The 22,409-nt window shown below is 41.4% G+C and overlaps 1 protein-coding gene across 2 annotated transcripts in view; it reads right to left on the bottom strand.

The window, feature by feature from the left end:
• Positions 1 to 18,519: 18,519 nt before the first annotated feature.
• The window catches only part of LOC147458004 (uncharacterized), a 35,208-nt gene continuing 31,318 nt past the window's right edge, over positions 18,520 to 22,409 (bottom strand). For both annotated transcript variants that reach the window (XM_086511743.1, XM_086511742.1), the window contains 2 exons: positions 19,251 to 19,329; positions 18,520 to 19,170 (listed from right to left, as the gene is read on the bottom strand). In XM_086511743.1, coding sequence (XP_086367869.1) covers positions 18,575 to 19,170; positions 19,251 to 19,329 — 675 coding nt within the window. In that variant the 3' untranslated portion in view covers positions 18,520 to 18,574. The remainder of the gene's footprint in view (positions 19,171 to 19,250; positions 19,330 to 22,409) is intronic.

Here is a 22,409-nt window from a genome sequence, read left to right as displayed (position 1 = left end):
GCACCCCCTCAAGTCTAGAGCCACATCTTTATCACTTACATCACATCCTTTGATTGGCACATCATCAAGGAAAGGCATTGTAGTTTGCGGTATGAAGTCACGTAGGACTTTGTTCATACCATTCATCATGTGTGCAACTGAATTCGTTGCCCCCTGAGGTAAGGTGCACATCCTTACTAAACCCAAGGGTGTCCTCATGGTAGTCAAGTCCCTGCTTTTCATTGCTAGTTGGAACTGATCATACCCTGAGTACAAATCTCCCATAGAATATATTGCCCTCCCTGCAAATGCCTCTGCAAACTCATCGACAATTGGCCCTATACCCACATTTCTGATTGTCACCTTATTTACAGGTTGCATATCCTGAACCATTTTTCTTTGGAACTGTGAACCACCTATTTGAATACGGAGCACAAGAAGGTTCCAAAATACCCATCTTGATCTTCTCATTAAGCAACTCAATGAGTTTTGGCAAATGAGCCTTTGGAACAGGAATAGGCCTCAAGTTCCAAGGTACATGAGGGATAGTGAAGATCACCATAGGAGCAACAATGGATGGATCAACACACCCTATCTCATAAGGCTCAAATGCAAAAGCTTTTCCGTGTTGGCAAGCATGTCTTCAAAGCATATCTTTTCAACTTTTGTCAAATTGTCCTCGTAACCAACCTTTAACTCTTTCAAAGAATAATTTGTGAACTTGTGTCCAATCTTGCTTGGGTCACGAAGGCTAGGTTACAAAGCAGCTTGTTCCATCTTATTTATGTAGTCTTTTGGTAGAGGTAATGCCACTAGTTTCACTTTCTTTGCCACGGACTTATACTGAGTCTCCACTCGTACATCAACACTTTGAGAGTTTTTGAAATCCTCAATGACTTTGTACATTTCTATTGAGCATACTTTCACGACCTCACTTCCCATATGCAAATTGCAATCCACTAAAGACTCCAAATCTTGCATAGTATCCACAAAAGAACACTCATCAAACACACCTGCAATGCATTCATCATCTTCTAGCAAATCATTCATCTTCAAACCTCTTTGTACACTATTTACATGTTGTCGTTCACCCCGCTTTAAGTCCTCACACTCTGTAAAAGCAATAGATCCATAGTCTGATAATCCTACAAAACCTGTAGAAAATGTATCCTTTGCATATACATCATGCGAGAACCTTTCTCTTCTTGTACCACTGCAATCCCGCTCTACAATGGTACATGGCCAAAACCCCTCATATCCCTATATTCCTTGAATTCTTTATTTGTCTTTGGCAAGGGTTGCTCTCTAAGACTTTCATGGTTCCTTTCATGGTCCACACAAACAGTAAGGAATTGTACTGCACGCTTCCCATCCCTACTCCTTATTCTTGCATAAGCTGACCCATCATCCATCACCTTGGTTTCCATGCGAGTAGCAGTGATGTATGGCTGCCCAAGGATAAGAGGATATGTAGACATCTCCTGTACAAAGAAATTCTGGTCATCTCTCACATCCCCTATAGTCACCTTAACGTTTGGACAAGCTCCATACAGCTCCCTTGATGAGTTGTTTGCTGCACGAATCATCCATCCATGATTTATATCAATTGGCCATTTTCCTTTTTGATAAAGACTCTTTGACATGAGGTTAATTTCTGACCCATGATCTATCAACGCAATGTATGGCTCTTCCAAGTCTCCTACTTTTACCAGGGTCTCATTAGTTGCTCTTGCCCAGTGACTCTTCAAGTAGTATCTCTTGTGAGTGGTCTCCACTTCATCTTCATCATCCAAGAAGCGAACGTGTTTTACTCCTCCCCTTGACTTGTAGCATCCAACAACAGTTTCTTCACCTTGCTCCCCATAGACCTGTACACCCTGTGCATTTAAAGTCTCTTCTTCACCCTGTACATGGATAGATTCAGTAAGAGACTGCTACTTTCTCTTTATGATATCAATTATTTCTTTGTGGAATTCTCGCTTTGCTATACCAAGGACCTCGCCCAAGGTAAATTCCACCTTACTGTTTAGAATCCTCTCTTCCAAAACCTTTTTGAGATCCGTTGCTGCCTCTATATCGGATTCGAGTTTGTAGGCTGGACCCTTTGCTTTGGTTTTTCTTGCATCCTTCTTCTTGTCTTTAGAGGCTTCTTGCATAGGCACTTCGGGGAGAGGCATTTGTTGCGGGGAAGGTGATCTAGGAGGCACTGTGTCATTTCTACCTCCACTCCTCATTGCCCGCTTTGAAGGCCCTTCATCCCCATTCTCGCGCCTACGTTTCTCTTCAACAATGGCCTCATTTGCTTGACATTTGGCAATATATGCATGCACTGACAAAGAGTCGACAGGGTCATTCCAACCTGTTTCAAGCCGAATGCAATCTCCAGCTTCATGTAAAACCTCTATAGTCATCTTACCCTTCATAGCAGACTCTATAGTGCATGGCCTAGCTCTCCAATACCATTAGATTCCTCTTCTCCAACCTTGATTGATCCTTTTCTTTTAATAGGATCCACCTTCAACCCATAGGCGGCTGCCTCAACCATTGAGATGGCATGGCTAGTAGCCATGTCCTCAACTAGTTTCTTCATCCCGCCTTTGCCAAAGTTCGTTCCCAAGAGCTTACATGTTTCACTTAAGTGAATTTTTCCATCTTTAAAGAAAACAAGCTCCTTTGTCAAAGCGTCGTTAAAGCTTTCACAATCCCTCCTTCCATGGTCAGTACTATCACACCATATGTATCTATTGACAAAGCCTTCTCTGTTTTGCGGTCGTTGCCCTGTAGATTCACCTGATGGTTTCCCCTTTTCTTCTAGCCTTGTAAGCTTTAACTTGAGCTCTTGCATTCCTTTGACAATATCATCTAGGATGGATTTTTCACTCTTTGGAACCACAATCATAGGCTTTATAGGACTCTCCGGAACACTCGGGGATTGAGTAGGGTTGACTATCATCTTGTCTCTTCGTCGTTGTCTCTTAGCTAGCAGTGAAATGGCATCTTTGACCTCATTCCAATCGGTCTTCAAACCCTATTCTGCATCCTTATCCTCAAGTAGTAGCTCTAACTTCTCTTGAATCTCTTTACCTGCTGCCTGCAAAAAGAGCTCTGTCTTCTCTGAGTTTAGCGTAGCCTTTTCAGTCCTTGATAGTTGATCATAACGGCATTCGAATTCCCTTAGCAGTTCGGTAGGTGAGAGCCCCTCTTTTGGCCGAACTACCCACTCTAAGAGAGTCCTCTTCGTTACCCTTTCGGATTCCTCCATGAAATACTCTTCCTTCAAGGATAATCTGAATGCTTCCCAAGTTGCCCCATCCTCATTTCTAATTCCCCTTACATGCTCTCTGATCTCGGGAACCACAGTAAGTTCAAAACTTTGCACCATCTCTGCTTCGGGCACTCGATGAAGCTCCATCTCCTTTACATACCCACAAAGATACTTTGTTACATCTTTACCTTTAAATTGGTCCAATTTCTTCACCACATATTGAAGCGCTTTGGTTGAGGAAAGCTCCCTCCTTTCTACAGCTTGCTGCTGCTGCATAAACACTACAAAAGCTTGAAACATTTGCATTGTGACTGGATCAAACCAGACCCCTCGTTGCTCTTGTTTCTCCATAGCTTTAAACCTTTATTTTGAGACCTTCAATGAAGATTTTGAACCCTCACCCTAGCCTACCTCGCATCGGGTTCACCAAAAACCTGTCAGGAAGTGCGCGTGCGACTAGGAAAGCGTCGGGTCTCTGACTGTGAGGATTCGTAGAAAAATCAAGCAAGGCATAGAAGATTTGAAGCCAAAAACACACTAAAAAAGAACAAAACTCCAGCCATGAAAGATCCACTTTGAAAAAGAACCAATACTAACTCAAAACTCTCGTGTGTGTGAAGATTAGGTGTAGCCTCGCTCCCAATTGCACAGATGCAGTGCTCATTCCACTTGTGAAAAACCCTAAATTTACGCTTTGATTCTTCATCGTGACCATTTCATGGAAGCATCATTACTTCATTAGAGAAGTCCAAGTAGTTATTTGAGGAGGGGAAACCCTAATTGGAGGCCTCACAGCCTCAATCATGTAGTGGAAGCAGCAAGGGACTGCACTAGCACCCTGTAGAGGAATGGTTGTATCTCTTTGCTCATGTGCCCAAATGAGCTCATTCTTGGCTCTAAAAATTCCCACACAACTTGAGGAACAACGCCAGGATCGTTGATGTGGCATTTTGAGCTATTTTGAGCATTTTCAAGGCTATTTTTGACCATTTTTAGGCCATTTTTAGCCCAAAAATGTCACTTTTTGTCCCTAAAAAGCCCAAACGAGCTGGGAAAAGTCCCTAAAATTGTGGAAAATCCCATTGGGCTCAAATTTCATGTCGACCCTCATTTTCCCACTTGGTAAGCACTTTGGACACGTCTTTCACGCCAACGCACGAAACCTGCTATTTTTGGCCGAGATTGCCCACATTGAACTTTCTAGGCAAAAGAGCGTGCCACTTCGAAACACTTGACATTTGTACATTCCCAAAGAAAATTAGGCATATATTTATGTGTAAAATCATTCCATGGTGCCACGTGTAGGGCCTCGCTCACCCGGCAAGGTATGTACACGACTGCAACCGTGACATTCATTTTTGCATATATCACACTATGTACATTGTAGCATTTGGTCCCACACATCATAAACATTAAGAGTGAGGTAGGTATTTTAATTTCACATTATGAACGTGCCATGGCATGACACCGTGCCTTGCAAGCCTCGATGCCTTTGCTCCTGCTCTCTCATCAGCGACCCACTTGGCTTGCACCCCTCTTGAGGGTTGTGTGTGTGTGTGTGTGTGTGTGTGTGTGTGTGTGTGTGTGTGTGTGTGTGTGTGTGTGTGTGTGTGTGTGTGTGTGTGTGTGTGTGTGTGTGTGTGTGTGTGTGTGTGTGTGTGTTTTCAAAATTCTCAGGTGCTCCCCATCCTCCCTTTTTCATTTGAGAAAAAAAAACTAAGGTTCTTTGCAGTTTGAAGTTTCTCTTCCTTCGGGTCCACCTGCTGTCTGGAGTTCCGAGAGAGAGAGAGAGAGAGAGAGAGAGAGAGAGAGAGAGAGAGAGAGAGAGAGAGAGAGAGAGAGAGAGAGAGAGAGAGAGAGAGAGAGAGAGAGAGAGAGAGAGAGAGAGAGAGAGAGTACTGCTGCAAAATATGTTGCATCATTAAAATCCGTACACCCAATCCTTTCGTTCTATTGGTGCAATGATGCAAACCCCACAAGCTTCTAATATCTCTATGGCGATTAAAGAAAACCGAGCAAGCGGTTGCCATTATGTAGCACCACATGGTACAAAGATTGCAGCTATTATGCCCGGTCATGGGGACAAAAGGACCATTGACCATTGTGACATTTTAATTGACTCAGTACATGGAGTATTAAAAAGAATCTCTAACACACAGAGAGCATATATGTCATTGTTGTATGTACTCCTATTTCCAAGGGGTAAAGATGGATGGCATATTTCAATGGGGCCAAGTCCAAAAGACTATTATGCTTATCGGCTTCAAGTAAGGGATGACACTATACAGTGCCTCCTATGAGGGAGTATACTTCTTCGACAATACATTGTGAATGCGTACAACTCAATGGAAGAGTCTAGGTTATTGTGGGTCAAAAATCACCAAGACATGCTTCAGACTGAATCATATGCAGGTTTAATGGCATTCTATTTCACTTGTGTCTATTTGGGATCTCATGCATCAAAAGTGCACCATAATTGTCACTGTATAGTCTAGCAAGGGTTGTGTTATGCCGGTGCATTGGATTTGTCCACACATATGCTAGCATTTTGTGCATCTTGATCTCACCTACCCCATTTTTCATTTATTACGAGGTTTAGGGTCTCTCTTGTTGTTTACTTGTAGCTACCCAAATCCTCACAAGCAGGGTCGAAAATGGTGGCAATTGCAAACTTGAGTAGCCAGAAATTAGGCCCTAAATACATCATTAGGGTCAGCCGCAAACAATGTGGCACAAGCCTTCCGCTCATTAGAGTAAACAAGTCGAGCCTTGCCTTGCAAGAGGGAGGGAGGGGTAGGAGGTGTGTCTTGCTTCATCTCAAAGGTGTCCTTTCCTTTGTAATGGTAACTTTGTTGTGATCTTATGATATAAACCAACAAGGGACACAAAAGCACAAAGGCAATCTGACCTACCGACCTTGGAAGCTTTGCTTAAACACAATAACAAACACACATTGGTGACTCTTGCACTTATGACAAGTACTTGCAACCTCCCCACTTGTGGTGACCTTGGCATGAACTTTGAGATGTAGACAAAAGCAATGCCACTATGATAAACAATGGTAGAGTTTTAGATGGTGACAACCAAATTTCAGTGGACATGGACAATCTTTGTAACCTTAAACTCAGTGGATAGGGATGGCTATAATGTAAACTCAAGTCACATATAGGTAGACATAGACAAGGACTATGTGCAACAAAGGGAAAGATACAAGATTTGAGTGTCCAATGATTATCTTCATATCCTTTAGCACAATGAATGGATATGGATTTTAGCAAATAAACTCGGCATGTACGAGTAAACATGGACGAGGACGGTTTGCAATAGGCAATGACATACTGACAAATTTGAGTAAACAATAACAGAAAGTTAGAAGTAGACAAGGCCCTCCATAAACAAGCGTGTGTTTGACAACCTCGATAAGTAAGTATATCCTTGTCCCATATAGCCAGGTACAACCTTGCATAACTTGGGAACATGCAACGTAAGCAAATCAAGATCAATGACGAATTCACACCATGCGGCCTTTGCTCTGCATGTAAACCAAACAATGACTACTTCCCAAATTTTTTTTAAGTACAAGGAAACAAGGAACGTTTCACAGCTTTAAGGAACCGTGTTTTATAGAATGGTAAGAGTTAGTCATGTTACATTATGCAGTTGTACCATCACCGGCTCTAGCCAAATGAGACAAAGGGGCAAAAATGGGTGATGGGCAAGTTAAGTCATATACATTCAAGTAAATATGTGCTGCATACATAATATGCAGAGGGTGGTACTATGCCGGTGTGTACACCTGTCCCAATAAAACAAAACCTGACAGCTATTGTTGTACCCAAATCCAAAACAAGGTCTCATTGTGTCAAGCCCTATACTCTAGCATGTAGACAAAGTAGTAGCCATGGATGAACTTTAAGTCTTACCCAAAAAACATGAGACAACATACACCAACCAAACTGCCAAACCAGCCAGGATGGAGCTCAAACTTTTGCTAGGCACTGCATGCACCAATCATGCAACTACCTCTTCATCTCACAAACTTCAATGTGCTTGAACCAATCCCTTGTTAGCCAATTCTTGCTTGGCTGCCCTATGAGACCTCCCAAAGTCAGGTCACTACAAAACAAAGAGGGACTAATTTGATTGAAGATCCAGGAGGCAAACTGCAAGATGGCAATGATGATGCACATGTGGTGTTTGGTTGTATTGTTGACAAACTTCATCACATAGAACCCACAATTGGTTTCTTCTATTGCCATGGAACATTGATGACCTTGAGCTCAAGTGTTGAAACACCCAAGGTCAAGGCGTGTTGGATCTCAACATCATGCATCATTTGTGCAAGGATTTGTAGGCCACTACAAAACAAAAACATAAAACCAGGATAAGAGAGTACATTGATGTCGGCAGATGGGTGACCAAAAACAACACACTTGAGTGCGGGGATACTTGTGCACTCTCTCAAGACACTTGAATGGGTGTGTAAGGCTTAGAGAGTCAAAGAACAACAAGTAATTCTTCTTTCCTGGCAGTTGAAGAAGCTTCACACCCCTCTTTACATAGAGAGAAAACAAGGACCAGTGGTGCGTGCACCCAAGCACAAAATGGTTAGCTACACTACTTTACAATTGGCAAAAAAACAGAAAGCACATGATAAAGCACATAAATACTTGCACACAACCGGCCAAAAGAAAGAGACCAACTCAGACATGTTGGTACCCGTAAATTGTTGCAAGAGAAACTTGTGTCCATGGTATACCACAATGAATCAATGATGTGAACCTTCTTCAGGACGAGTGTTGGTAATCTATGCTCAACGCACCTGCAAGTAAGCCCAAAACACTCACCAGGTTAACACCACAAATCTTCCAGCTAGACTCAGTACAGAGTGACCATACATCAAAGCAAGACATTATCGCAAATAGATTTAGGGCCTGAGATGATGCCTCCCCATGTGGTATACTTGATTCAATGCATGGTCCACATCAATTGCCAACTTAAATCTCATTGACCTAAAAACAATAGATGCCATCGATGCTAGCTTGGAAACAGACAATGAGTACTTAGCACAAAGATAGCAATAGATTAAACAAGCAGATACAAAGAGCAGCAATCTCTACTTGGGTACACACACTTGGCAGCGGCAATGTTTCCCCTCATGGTAGTAATCCTACCATCCCCACCCTCTACAACACTCACAATGTCATTTTGAATGGTGAAGTTGAGGCACACATGGGACCCCAATGCAACACTAGGTAGTGTGGACATATCTATAACAACATGGATCTTTTTCCTAGTTTGAATTGAGATCTTTTCTTGGTGTCTTGAAGAAACCACCTGCTTCAAAATGAGCAGTAGAATTAGCAAGGGAGCAAGCCTAGAACTAAAAATTCGCAATTACAAAAAAGAAAAATCTAAAAATTTGCCAGTAAATGGAAACAAAAAAATTAATAATTACTAGCAAATGGAAAGGGTGAGCAAGGGAAGTATTACCTCAGCATGTTGTTGGATATCGATAATAAGGGTCATTGAAGCAAATTGGGTGAATGCATATATACTTTCCGGGGAGACATGGGATGAACATCCTCAATCTCATCCATGGAGGGTGGCATCGAAACATCCTTGATACCCTTGGATGGCTGCTTGTTTACACTGCGTTGGCATCATGCATGGATGGCTTCCCATCAACAATGTGAATGGTTGGCTGCTCGTCAACATGTGCGGCCAATGACACCTCAACAAGGTGGGTCCCGGGACCTCAACCTCAGGTGTAATTCTGAGCTCAATCAAGGATCTTGTCATAGATGCTTCATCCTTGGACCCCACCTCCTTGTCTCCACCACTATACTGCTCTGCTGCCTCCTCATAACTTTCCCCAAACCCAAATTTAGTATCCAGATCATCTTCACCATACCCGTGCTCTTCCCCCTCTTCCACACAATCCTCCTCATCCTCCGCCTCCTTACCCTTGTTGCTACGCAAAGCCTACTCATCATCCTTAATGTCAGCCATCATCACATGGAGGCATGCTGGCAACTCCGGACACACCTCTGCATTCAACACACAAGAGATTATTGGCAGTGCATCAATATCATATAACCCAGGATGTAGGTACATCGGCACAAAAATAGACAACATTGTAGGCTTTCCTTAAGTAAACAAAAATTGACCATGACAAACATTGATCGAGCTATTGAGCATGAAAAAAATTCATCATGCCAAACATTGGTCGATTTATTGATCTTCCATTTAAACAAAGAGTTTTCCATCTATAAACAAAGTGTTTCCATCACAAGGTAACCAGGCAACAAGATTTCAAAGAGAACAACAACTTCCATTAAGCAATCTATAAACAAAGTGTTCCCATCACAACAGAACCAGGCAACAAGATTTCAAAGAGAGCAACAAATTCCATTAAAAAATATAGAAACAAAGTGTTTCCATTCACAGAGTTTCCATTTGTTAACAAAGTGTCTCCATTACAAGGGAACCAAGCAACAAGATTTCAAAGAAAATGAATTTTAAAGACCAAGGGGGTTCACCATTTAGTACCCCCCTATATAACGTGCGTTCACGGGGTATTGAAAAAACCCCTCTTTTAATATGTCTAAATGAATAAAATGACCCCTTATTTTAGGGATTTTTTCCAAAATTGAATATAAATACCCCTTATTTTAAATTATCTCTGTTAAATTGCCTAAATTTTTTGCATTTAAAAACCCCTCCTTTTGAACTCACATTATACATTAACATGATTACATGGTGCACCCCCGAGTTCAAAGATAAACGGAAGAACATGGCTATCTAGTGGCAAACAAGGCCAATGGGTCCAACACCTAGACAATGCAAAGGGGGATGCAGGCAAGCAAGGACAAGTGGGTACAAGGGATGCCATTTAAACAAGGTTAGTCTATACGAATATAGGTAGACAAGGATGGCCAAAGGAGAGGTAGAGAGGCCCCCACACCATAGTGGATGTGGTATTTTAGATTGCGTAACTGGAATGTACACATGCAATACTTGAAGCGTAGACTCTACTGACTCAAATGATCAATGTTGTTGCGGAACCTCTAGGTCTGATTTGATGCACCTTTGGATCCTTCTCGATGTGCATGGCCACCAAGGGGTGGATTTGGGGCTGAATTGCACTCCCAATGTGAGAGGAATGAAGGGCTGAAAATTCAGATCTCGATGTTGCCAATGATGGGCAATAATGTGAGCTAAAAAGACCGCTCAACAAAGCAAAGCCCTTGCTGCCTTGGGTAGCCACAAACCACTTCACATACTCCAGGACAAGGATAGACAACATTGGGTTGTAAACAGACAACCATATGAACATGATTATAAAGTTCATGCCCTTGCACTATGGGTGCTTGTCCATACAAATAAGGTCTTGTAATTGTGTGAATGTTGTTGACATGATAAAGAGATCGAATCTATTGCGGTAGATCCACAATGAGGATAGTATCCTCCTCATCAACATTGAATGATGGCAAAAAAATACAATTCAATGTAGGATTAACACATCCCTTTAATGGTGCATCATCTACTAGAAGCATTCTCTTTGTATCAATCCCAAATTTTGTTGATGCAATAGCCAATGGTTTGAAAAGTGCTTCTACTCTTGGATTATTTGGGTGAGTGATTCTTGATTTTTCACATGATTGACATTGGCTTTGTCCCCAAATCATAATGAGTGAAAGATTTTCTACAACCTCCTTCTCTAAAATCTTGATGATGTCCTTAACATGTGTATCATTAGTAGCTCACCATATCCGAACATTAAAATTACTAAGTAGAGTCTTTAAAAATTCAATGCATCCTAGCCGTAGAACAATATGATCATATTGAAACTTTAAGCTCTTCATTTTTTGGACTTATGCCACCATATCCGAACATTAAAATTACTAAGTAGAGTCTTAAAAAATTCAATGCATCCTAGCCGTAGAACAATATGATCATATTGAAACTTTAAGCTCTTCATTTTTTGGACTTATGCCAACGTCATCTCAAAAGCAATCCACCCAAGCTCACTATTATAGTTAGCATTGGTCTGTCAGTGGATTGAAGGTCCAAATCACCATGCACCCCAGTTCCTAGATCTTGATTTACTGAGATGTTCTAGATGGATTTTTCTTCTAACCTTATATATGTATTAAAACTTGCATCACCTTCGACTCCCATAGCATCACTCTTCAAGTTCTTCTCCATTGGTTGCAATGGTTGACCTTCAGGAAGTTGTATAATTTTGTCAACTTCTTCAAGAATGCTATGGTTGCTATGGAGATCCATAGACTCTTTCTCAAAAGGTTCAATAGTTTGAAAATCCTTTGTACCAACAATCTCAGATGGAACTTTGTCAGCGCAATCTCAAAAGGTTCAATAGCTTGAAAATCATTTGTACCAACAATCTCAGGTGAAACTTCGTCGACCTCAATATCGTATTGAAGGACTACAAGTTTCAAAGAACACCTATTGTTAGCTTTGTCACACTCTTTTTTTAAAAATTGAGAGTATCCAAATGACAAATTTGATATCTAAGAAAACATTAAATAGATATCCAAGAATGTATATAATAAGGCCAAGGATGCCATTACAATATAGCTTGTAGAAATATAAGGACCGCCCTAAAAGGCCTTGTGGCTGCATGGTAGACTTTGACTACAAGGTGTTGATAATAGACTTCTTGAAGAAAAAAACATTTCACCCTATGGCCTAAGGGTAGCAGGGTGAAGTTTGTAGGTATCTTGAAGACTATGTGGGAGCTTAAAATATGCCTTCTATGGTCTTAGGTCCATAAGGAGTTTTATTTATAAATAATTAAAATAGGAAGAAATCTATATTCTTAGGACCATAGAATACTTTATACCCTCTAGACCCTCTAATCTGACACAATTTGGTGTTAGAATCATAGGATGTTTTCTATATGATCCTATGGCCGTAATGTGCTTTGTTATAAACCTAAGGGACCACAAGCTCATGTTTTTGCGCCTCTATATTGGCACTCTATGGTCCTAGGGCCGTAGGGGTTATCATTATGGTTTCTAGGACACATGATGTTGATCATAGGTAGGTTATAGGTTGTCCTCTATTCTAATGAGAGATCCTATTTCCTTAGGGCCGTAGGGTGCCAATGTACAAGCTCAAGAGTCATAGGTTTCCCTCTATTTCAATGTCAGATTCTATGGTCCTAGGGCCATAGATCTACCAAGGTGCCCATGTAGGTGCCTTTGAATAGCCTAAATTATCTTTGAGAGTTGTTACATTGACACGCCACCCTCTAGCCCTAAGACCATAGGTTGCCCTCTATTCTAATGAGAGATCATATGGCCCTAGGGTCATAGGGTGCCAATGCATAAGCTCAAGCACCATAAGTTGCCTCATATTGTAATGAGAGATCCTATGGCCCTAGGGCTACCATGGTGCCCATGTAGGTGCCCGTGAATTTCCTACATAAGCAAATATCTTTTGAGGATGTTAAGAAGAAGCTATCTACATTAATTTTGATGATGCCTCCTTGTTGGGATGAATTTTTTTTCTTGAGTTTGTGGGTGAGCATGTTATTGATGCACTATTGATGCAAAAAGAAAAAAAGCAGTTTTACATGAAGTCGGTTTGCTACGTAAGTAAAGTGAAGAGTGATGTTCAAAAAAATTAGCATGAAATTGAATAGCTGGTTTGGGCTTTGGTACATGCAAAAAAAGAGGCTAAATTCCTATCTTATTTGTAAGCCTTTTGTAGTGTTGACATATTCTAGAATATTGCCTCATGCACTAAGGTATCCTGGAGATAGCCCAAAATTGCAAAAGTGGGTACTTGGCTTGCAGCAATTTGACATGAGCTTTACAAAAAGGATAGTGTGAGAGAAAATATGCCAGTTATGCTCAATTTTGAAGAGATTCATGCAAAGAGTGAGCTGAAAGATATTTAGAAAAGAAGATAGTACCAAGTCCAACTATGCATGCAGAGCTTTAGGATGTGGAAGGAACCTTCTACTTTGATGAGTCTTTCAAAAGGAGCATTACCAAGGGCACTATTGGTTATGTATTTGTGGAATAAAATTAGATTGATTGGTAGTTTGGAAGCCAAGAAGTAGATGTAAAGAACAATAATGAGGCTGAATATGCAAGCCTTTGTTTGGGCTTGGAAGAATGTGTCAAAAGGCATGTAAGGACGCTTCTAATCAAAGGTGATGCTATGTTGATTGTACGACAAGTTCAACGTACATGGAAGGTGAATCAAAGGGGCATGAAAGACTAGTTTTGCAAAGTAAGGAAGCTCTGTTAAAGCCTTTCCTTTATTTTCAAACATGGCACGTGCCCCAAACATGAATGTAAGAGCTCATGAGTTGGCAGAACAGGTGCTTGCAAAGGATGTGCATGTAGTAGGAATTAGAGATCCAAAATATCTTGGAAGAGAGTTCCTTCATGGGAAAGAGTATGTATTGCAAATGGGTTTTGCAAGAAAAGGATTAATATCTCAACAAAGGCATGCAGTCACATGAGGCTATGAGATCTGTCTTTATTGGAGAGCACATTTATCACAAGGAAATTGATGGTGTTATGAGTGACAAGAGTGCTCTACCATGGTGATATTTTTAATTGCTTAAAATCTTGCCATGAGGAGGTATGTGCAGGTCATTTTTGGGGTGGAAATCACAAGAAGAAAAGTTTTGAATGCTCAGCTTATGTGGCAAAGTATGAATAGGGATGTTGTGCATTGGCGTAGAAGCTGTCATGAGTTCCAAATGTATCAAAAAAGAAAGCTAATGTCCGAGCCTTTGAGACATATTTTGATCTAGGACTTTCTAAAAAGTGGGGTGTGGATGTAATAGGTTCTCTTCCAAGCACCAGGAATGGAGATGTATGCAACTTTATCTTTGATTGCATATGTTGTAGATTTGGAGTTCCATTGGAGCTTGTAAGCGATCAAGGAAAAGAGTTTTTAAATAATCTTACTGAATTGGGAGAGAAAATGGAGATCAAACACAGGTATGCTACTTCTTATCACCCACAATGCAATGGATTGATAAAAGCATTCAATAAAGTTTTGCAAAGGATATTGTTCAAGCTTGTGGAAGAGCATCCAAAAGATTGGGATATGTATTTAGAGAGGGCATTGTGAGCATGAAGAGTGATTTAAAAATCAGCCACGGATTTCACCCCATTTCATTTTGTTTATGGCTCAAAATGTATTATGCCAGTTAATCCGATGATTCCTTTATTTAAATTCATTTTTAAGAATAGTTTGGGTGAGGAGGAGCTTGTAAAGGAGATATTGGCATCTATGTATAGCCTCTTGTTTGATAGAGAAAGTGCTATTTACTATGAGGGCTTGGAAAAAAGAAGGGATGATGTATTCAATGAAAAAGGAAAAAGAGTTGTGTAAGGGCAGGTTGGTCATGAGATATAATAGTGCTTTGGACAACACCTTACAAACATAGTTCAAGGAAAAGTGGGAAGGTCCTTTTGTTGTGCACGAGTTGTTTGATGATGGAAGCTATCAGCTTAAGGACTTGGATGGGAAGATGCATAAGGTAAGGGTCGATATGATCAGGCTCAAGCCTTATGTGACAAGAATCATGTGATTGCAAGTAGGGCATGTACATGGAACACTTCAAAGTGTTCCATGCTTCTTGAAGGGGCAACATGTGACGTTTTTTTTAGGAATGGTGGGATTCACCCCGAAGAAATTGAGAAGTGTTTTTTTTTTGTATTTTTTGGCTCCTTCGATGTAAATAAAGCATGATTTTACAAAGTGTACAAAAGCAATGTGTGCCAGGTGTCTCTACGCACACGGGCCAGTTGTGCAGGATACATAGTTTTGCTATTTTTGCATATAAAAATATCAAGATTTCAAGGATTGAGTAAGTGCAATAAAAATATGAGGAAAATTTTTAAAAATATTAGATTTTTTTCATGAATGAAGTGGGAGTTTCATCAGAGAATATGAAGCTCCATGTTTATGCAATCTACGGTGAAGGGTGGGGGGTTTGGTGTGGAGATGCCCCTCTTGCTTTGTGAGAGCCTAGTGTGGTGAGTTGAGATTGTATCTCTCAATGGGATGATGAAAGTGGGTGCTTAGCTCTACATATTGACCTCTCTTCATCTTGGTTTGAAGTATGCTAGCTATGTTGTGTGCAGCTCCATGTGGTGCAGCTAGTCAAGGATAGAATATGAGCCTCAATATCTTGCTTGTACATATGCAAAAGGCCAAGATTTTCCCAAAGTTTTTCATTGCTTTTTTTTTAGTTTTTTTATTGAACTTTGTGGGTTTTCAAATTGTGCTTGATTTGAATAAGTTATGGTCAAACTATGTGTATATATATGGGAGCACCTACGGAGTCTCTACTAGCACATGGAAGGGCGTTTGAAAACAAGTAAAGCCCTTGATTTTTGTTTTCAAAAGTGCAGATATTTTCATTGCTTTTTTTGAATTTTTTTCTTTGTTTTTACTGATCCTTTTGCTTTCTTTAGTGCAAATAAGCATAGTGGGAGTTTTTGCGGTGTAGAGGGAACCTAGCTAGGGCTAGTCAAGAGTGTGTATATATATGGGAGCACCTACGGAGTCTCTACTAGCACATGGAAGGGCGTTTGAAAACAAGTGAAGCCCTTTATTTTGTTTTCAAAAGTGCAGATATTTTCATTGTTTTTTTGAATTTTTTCTTTGTTTTTACTGATCCTTTTGCTTTCTTTAGTGCAAATAAGCATAGTGGGAGTTTTTGCGGTGTAGAGGGAACCTAGTTGGGGCTAGTCAAGTGTGTGTGTGTGTGTGTGTGTGTGTGTGTGTGTGTGTGTGTGTGTGTGTGAGAGAGAGAGAGAGAGAGAGAGAGAGAGAGAGGGGGTGATAAAATTGGTGAGCAAAGATTAGCCCATATTCTCTTGAAAGATCTATTCTCTTTATTGTGGTGGTCTGAGGTGTTGTAGAGGCCAACCCCTCAATCCTTCACAACCTACATACAAAGTATCAAGCATATGTGTGATATGCAGTGTTTTTTCATCTAGATCACCATGAATATGGGCCTACACTATAGCTTTTTGAAGGGTCTAGGGGCCCTGGGTTTTAACATGCTTCTTAAGCTCAAGAGCTAACACACAGATGAACCCACGTACTTGTTGTTGGAAAGCATCTAAACCTCCCCGTGTGAGGATAACATCTCTATAATGCGAGATATATTCATGAAGTGTATTATGTCGATGCATAGAATACTTATCCCATGCAATCCAGTTTATGCCCTTCTCATTAGTAGGCAGAATTCTTTCTAAACACATCCTCGAAGGCATGGTATGATGCCTTTCTGCTTAAACGGTATCCACCATTTATAGACTTTATCTTCTAGTGTCAAACTAATTTGCAGTGCCTTGACTACATCCAGAGTCTGACGATGATCTTGAATACCATCCCATTTACTCATAAAGATATTTACCATATCTTTATTGCACTCTTTCTCCTCCCCACAAAAGATCATTGGTTTCGTGTTTTTCAACAACGCATCCATCTCTTTTTGAGTGAGAAAATTGGCAACGCGTCCAGATTGGAGCATCCCTCGAGCAAACCAAGGATTGGATTTTTAGGCATAGAGCCCAAAAAAAATCAGGGTTGCTCACTTGTTGTAGGGCCCTTCGCCTGCTGATGCATGTATTACACTACCAGATTAGATAGTTCAGCTACATTCTTATTCAAATGTGCAAAATTTTCTTCCAAAATAGACATGCGTGATTGCAATCCTCTAAACTCTTGAAGATTGAACAATTCCCTTCCTTTCTTTGCAAATCCTTTCTCGCTTCATTTTTACATTTTGATTGTTTCAGAATGTTTCTTCCTTTTGCCACAAAAAAAAAAGGAGTGGAGACCTACTCACCTTGTCTCACATAATCACACATGAAGTGACAAGTGAGATAGGAACACAAATGAACGTTTTTGTGTGGATGCAGATAGATCAACCCCTGAATCCCAATGCCATTCAAGTTAGTTTTACATAGAAATATTTATTTACTTTCATATTGCTTATGATTAGGATCTTCTATATCAAATTGTCATTATTAACAAGGTTGTAGGGTAGTGGTTGTGTGTGTGTGTGTGTGTGTGTGTGTGTGTGTGTGTGTGTGTGTGTGTGTGTGTGTGTGTCGATGAAGCTTTGTTCCAATGGTGTGCAAGTAATTTTGGAAAACACAAAAAAACATGTACTTGCATGTGCACAAGTTAACGCGTGTTTTGGGGTTACTAAAGCAACTCTAAAATGGTGCAGCATTGTCTCAACCTTATAGGGATTGCTGATACAAGTTGCTCTATTTTCTATCCAATGCCCTCTTGAATAACAAGTTGAGTTCAGAGATTGTTAGATAGTTCTTTGAGGTCTCTTGGATTGTTCTTGTGATGTTAAACCTTCGATTCTTCTTCTATCCCACTTTTATTTGATGCTTTCATACCGCTCCTACAAATGATACAGAAGATTGAAAAACAATAGAGCTCAAAGATTGGACAACTTGGGTTCCCATGCATAACAGTTTAAAGCACCAAAGACATCTCAATGATTGGTTAGCTTGGGCTCCCAAATAGATAACATTTCAAAGCACTGAGGACATATTGGCCAAGAGGATAGGCACTTTTATGGCCAACTAGATTTTTAGGAGTCTTTTACAAGCATGCCACAAAAAAAACAGAGCAATCCCACATTATAAATTGTTTTCATAGAGCACAATAATCATTTAAAAATCACCCTCCCTATGTAGTCGGTACTTTTGCCTTTGGAAATCCTTAGTTTGCAAGCAGAAAGGTGGATGCAAGCAACCTACGTCTTATTTCTTAGGTACATAATTCATCAGATGTAAAAGTGCTTCTGATTTTAAATGGATCTTTAGTTCAGTGCTATAGTCTGTAGAGGCAGATGGCTTGTTGGACCTGTGCACCTTACAATTTTTTGCAAGTCAATTGAGCATGTGAAGCTAGAATCTGTGGAAGACACAAGGCACCGTACCCTTACATGTCAGTTTCTTTGGGCTTAATCCTTTTTTCTCTAATTGAACCCAAAATTACAAATATTTGCTTGTGACAATGGAATATCTCTCGTCCAGACCACCTTCCGATGGGTGTGTGTGTGTGTGTGTATGTGAGAGAGAGAGAGAGAGAGAGAGAGAGAGAGAGAGAGAGAGAGCATTGTTTCTTTCACCCACATGGCAAGGTTTGAGAAAAGCATGCATGCCTTTTTACACAGGCTCCAAAAACCTCCGCATCAGCATTGCCATTCTCTCGAAAGGCAATGCGAACAAAACCAATTCAACCCAAACAACTGCATTTTAAATTAGCTTTGAAGACATCATCATTCACATGTCAGTCCATCACCACATATGGCAAAGCATAAATCCCAACGGATGGCAAAAGGACTGCTTCTGTCAAGACTTGTGCACTCTCAGCCTTCACCATTTCATTGGCTCCTATTTGAAGTTCATTATCACAAAGAAAAAGCCACTCTTGATCATCAATTGCAGACCACACCTTTTCTACGTGCGGAATAAATTCAACTCTCCGTTTCCTATTTAATTCGTCCTCGATCTCTGACACCACGAGAGACCGTGGCGGCACTAGATCATTTGTAGCTGCACCATTACCGCTGGCAGCAGCTCGACAAGAGACCAAAGGCGTTTGATCTGCCACACAATTGAGTTCAAGGCCATTACCTTCCAGTTGTCTTTCTCTGGTTCTACTTGCTTGCAAAATTTGAGTAGTATCCTTATGTACAGCTGCAGACCTAATAGCCTGTCTCTGTGGCAAGTTTCCTTCTGCTGAGGCAGGCGCAACTTGAAAGCGGACCCCATTTGCCAAGTTTGGCATATGTTTAGAGTAGAATCCATGTGCCGAGTTAGGCAAATCTTCACCAGGTCCACTCTGGTGATTTTTTTTCTGGTGATTTTTTTCCGATGGATTATCTACACAGCACAAGAAGCAATCAGACCCATTAACAGACTCAAAAATAGCAGAGAAATGAAGCAAAACAGTCAAAACTCACGTTGCGGCCTGAGATCCCCATTTATTTCTTTCTCTTTTTTCCTCTTTCTTTTCTTGTCCTTATGTTTGTGCTTCTCCTTCTGCAGTCGCTTTAAGTTCAGGAAATCAAGCTAAGGCATATAGCAATTCAAAATTGAAATTTCAAAAATTGGTTGAAATTCTCTCTCAATAACTAACTACATGTCAATGATAACATTGTAAAAATAGGTGAGAAGAAACGTCGGCAATTCATACTTACTACTACCACCTTTTGAAATTTTTTTATTTTTGGCACATAAAAGATCCTTCTATAAGTTACCAGCCTGCCCAATAGGCTAAATGAGCCCCTACCATGAGAGCAGACTGCACAAGGGGAGGCTCTCGCATAATTACCGGCAAAGAATACACGGTGGCTACATCACAGAATGGGAGGGGGAAATAGCCAAACAGGTGGCCTATGGGCTATAGTGCCCATGAAGATCATGCTCCACAATGAACAAAGGTCCCCGCCACCACAGACTAAAGAATGCCTGGCGACATCTCTCAGCCCTGGATACTATCATACTGTCCTCTTGAGTGTGTAATCAACTGGAGCCAGAAGGCTCGAACCATCACTGCAAGCGGCGGGGTCCGACCCGAGAAGACTCGAAACACTGATCTTCATATGAACCAAAGACCAAGGCGGTTGATCAGCTCCCATGAAAAATCTCTCTCGTAAGTCACGTAGCTGTCGAGAAATAAGGAGCATAGCGCACTGCTAAGGCTGCCCCTCTTGTAGCCTAATAGCCTAGCTGCCTTGCTCCATCTCATCTCCTCTTGCCACATCATCATGTCCATCATCATCCACATCATGGAACCCATACGATAGGGTGTCGCACGTGGGGTTGAGATTCACGAAGATGGTGGGGTAGGATGCTTGCTTTATGGATATTCAGAGAATTCCATACCACTACGAATCTTCACCATGCAAGGATTCCATCCCTTGTTCAAAAGGAATGCCGCAGACTTATCGTGGGGGCAGCTTTTCTACCCCTCGCAGGTGCACCATGTCACAAATTGCTGACGTGTCAAGCCACTGAAGAACGGAGCCAACCTGCAGATCCGGCTCAGAGGCCTAAACCCTAAGAAGTAGAAGCAGCAAAAGAAGAAGCGGAAGAAGTTCCCACCAACTTATGGGACCCCATCCGATGGGGCCCAAGTGACCTAAAGACATTTAAAAAAAGCAGGACCACACACACACACTGAAACTCTAGCGTGGAGAATTGATGACGTGGGGATTTCCGCAATTTGCGTTGACTTGTTGTCGTGGCAGCCTGTACCAATTTCCGTGATTTAAGCTGGCTGATTTTTCAGCGCCAGCTTTTGGGCCAAGTGTTTTTGAGTTTCAAGCTTTTTATGTAACTGCTTTTCAAGGCCAAGGGCCTTTAAATATGTGCAAAGGGCTCATTCTCTGGCACTCTTCTGGGTGAAGGTGCAGAGCGTGAGTACCGGCATTGTACCGAGTTCAAGTAATATAAAGAAATACCGAAAGGGGCATCAAGGTTTGGGGCCAGTTCTCTCTCGGGGTGAAACTCCGTGACTCCCCATCTCATGTCATGCATCTCTTTCAATTTAGTTGTTGTTTGATGTGCTTAGAGTTGTTCAGTCTGTTCTTTTCCGTTGGCACGTGGTGCCCGTCCCCTTGTTACACGCCACGCATGCAACACTCAGTACATACTTGTTTGACTTTTCCAACGCTCAAGGCACACGGTCCCACCCGCAATGGCAGGCCTCCAATTCTAAGAGAAGTGCCCCGAAACATTGCATGTCACATGCACATCTAACCCTATGTGCATGTGGACAAGCTGTAACTCCTATTTCTAGGGTTTAGGTCAACCTAGGAGGTGTTCTAGCAACCTTGTGAGCCTATACGCAAGACGTGCATGTCCAGGCACTTAGCGCAGCTCAGTATCACTATGTCACAAAATGATAAAGATGATTTTATAAGTTGTTCCAACTTATGGTTCCCTTCCGACGGAGCCCAAGGGACACAAGGCAATTAATTTGCGTGGAGTGCTGACGTGGACAGCTATACAAAAATCCCATGTTTTGCGCTGGCTGTGCCATGTGGTAGGTTGTACGGATTCCCGCAATTCACGCTGGTAGCTTTTGGGACGCCAGTTTTGGACCAGATGCTATTGAAACTTGAAGCTTTTCATGTATAGCTTTGCTTTTGGCATCCCTTGTACTATTTAAAAGAGCCCTTGGGGCCTCACTCTGAAGAGCATCTAGACGCAGAGTCTGAGAGCAGAGGTCCCTCGCGAGTTGTACTTTGCAATGATTAATGAAAAGAAATACCAAAAGGGGAACCAGACTTTGGGGCCAATACCTTTGGGCACGGAACTACGCTAGACCGTGTCGTCTCTCTCTCTCTCTCTCTCTCTCTCTCTCTCTCTCTCTCTCTCTCTCTCTCTCTCTCTCTCTCTCTCTCTCTCACAAAAAGTTCAATGATTTTGAAGTTTCTGTTGGTGTGTTGCTATTGATTTCTTGCTTGGAGCGTCCAAGCTTGTTACAACGGTATCAGAGCTCAGAAAGATTCTTCCTCTCCAAAGGATCCGATCCCTTCTATAGCCACTCCCACCCTTACATCATCGTGCATCGGGCATGATCCCGTCTTCAACGCTCTGTCTTACAGGGCATAAGCCATAAAGAACCCCAAATTACAAATGAGTTCTCGCGGAGAATCTGACAAAGATAACACCTCTCGGTGGGTAGGCAAAGAAAAGTAAAAATCCGGCGCGGAAACTGTAGAAAAGAATGAAGATTTGGACAAATTCTTGGTAGAAAAGTTTGCCAAGGCGGAGTACAAACATCGACTGCAAGTTGACACCTTTAAAAAGATTGATCAAGTACTCCAAAGACCCAAGATTTGCGAAACACCTGAAGAATTACCCGATTAATAAGATTTATTCAAGATGGCGTAAGGCCATTGATTCTCCTCTCAGGTCGAGAGGAAAGCTGAAAGGACAGACGAGTGCAGAAAGAGCTTGACAGAATTCTTGAAAAGAAGAACCAGAGGACCACCTGAAGACAAGCCAGGGAATTCCAGAGCAGCCGAAGAGCGCGGAAGAAAAGGAAAGACAAAAGCAAAATTGGTACCAGACTTTGTGAGGACTGACCCTGATCAGATGGACAAAAGTAC

The sequence above is a fragment of the Adiantum capillus-veneris genome, chromosome 5 (assembly GCF_014529385.1).
Source record: "Adiantum capillus-veneris isolate H3 chromosome 5, ASM1452938v2, whole genome shotgun sequence".
NCBI classification, from domain to species: domain Eukaryota; kingdom Viridiplantae; phylum Streptophyta; class Polypodiopsida; order Polypodiales; family Pteridaceae; genus Adiantum; species Adiantum capillus-veneris.
The sequence above is the reverse complement of the archived record's forward strand: the minus strand, read 5'-3'. Positions and strand labels throughout refer to the sequence as shown.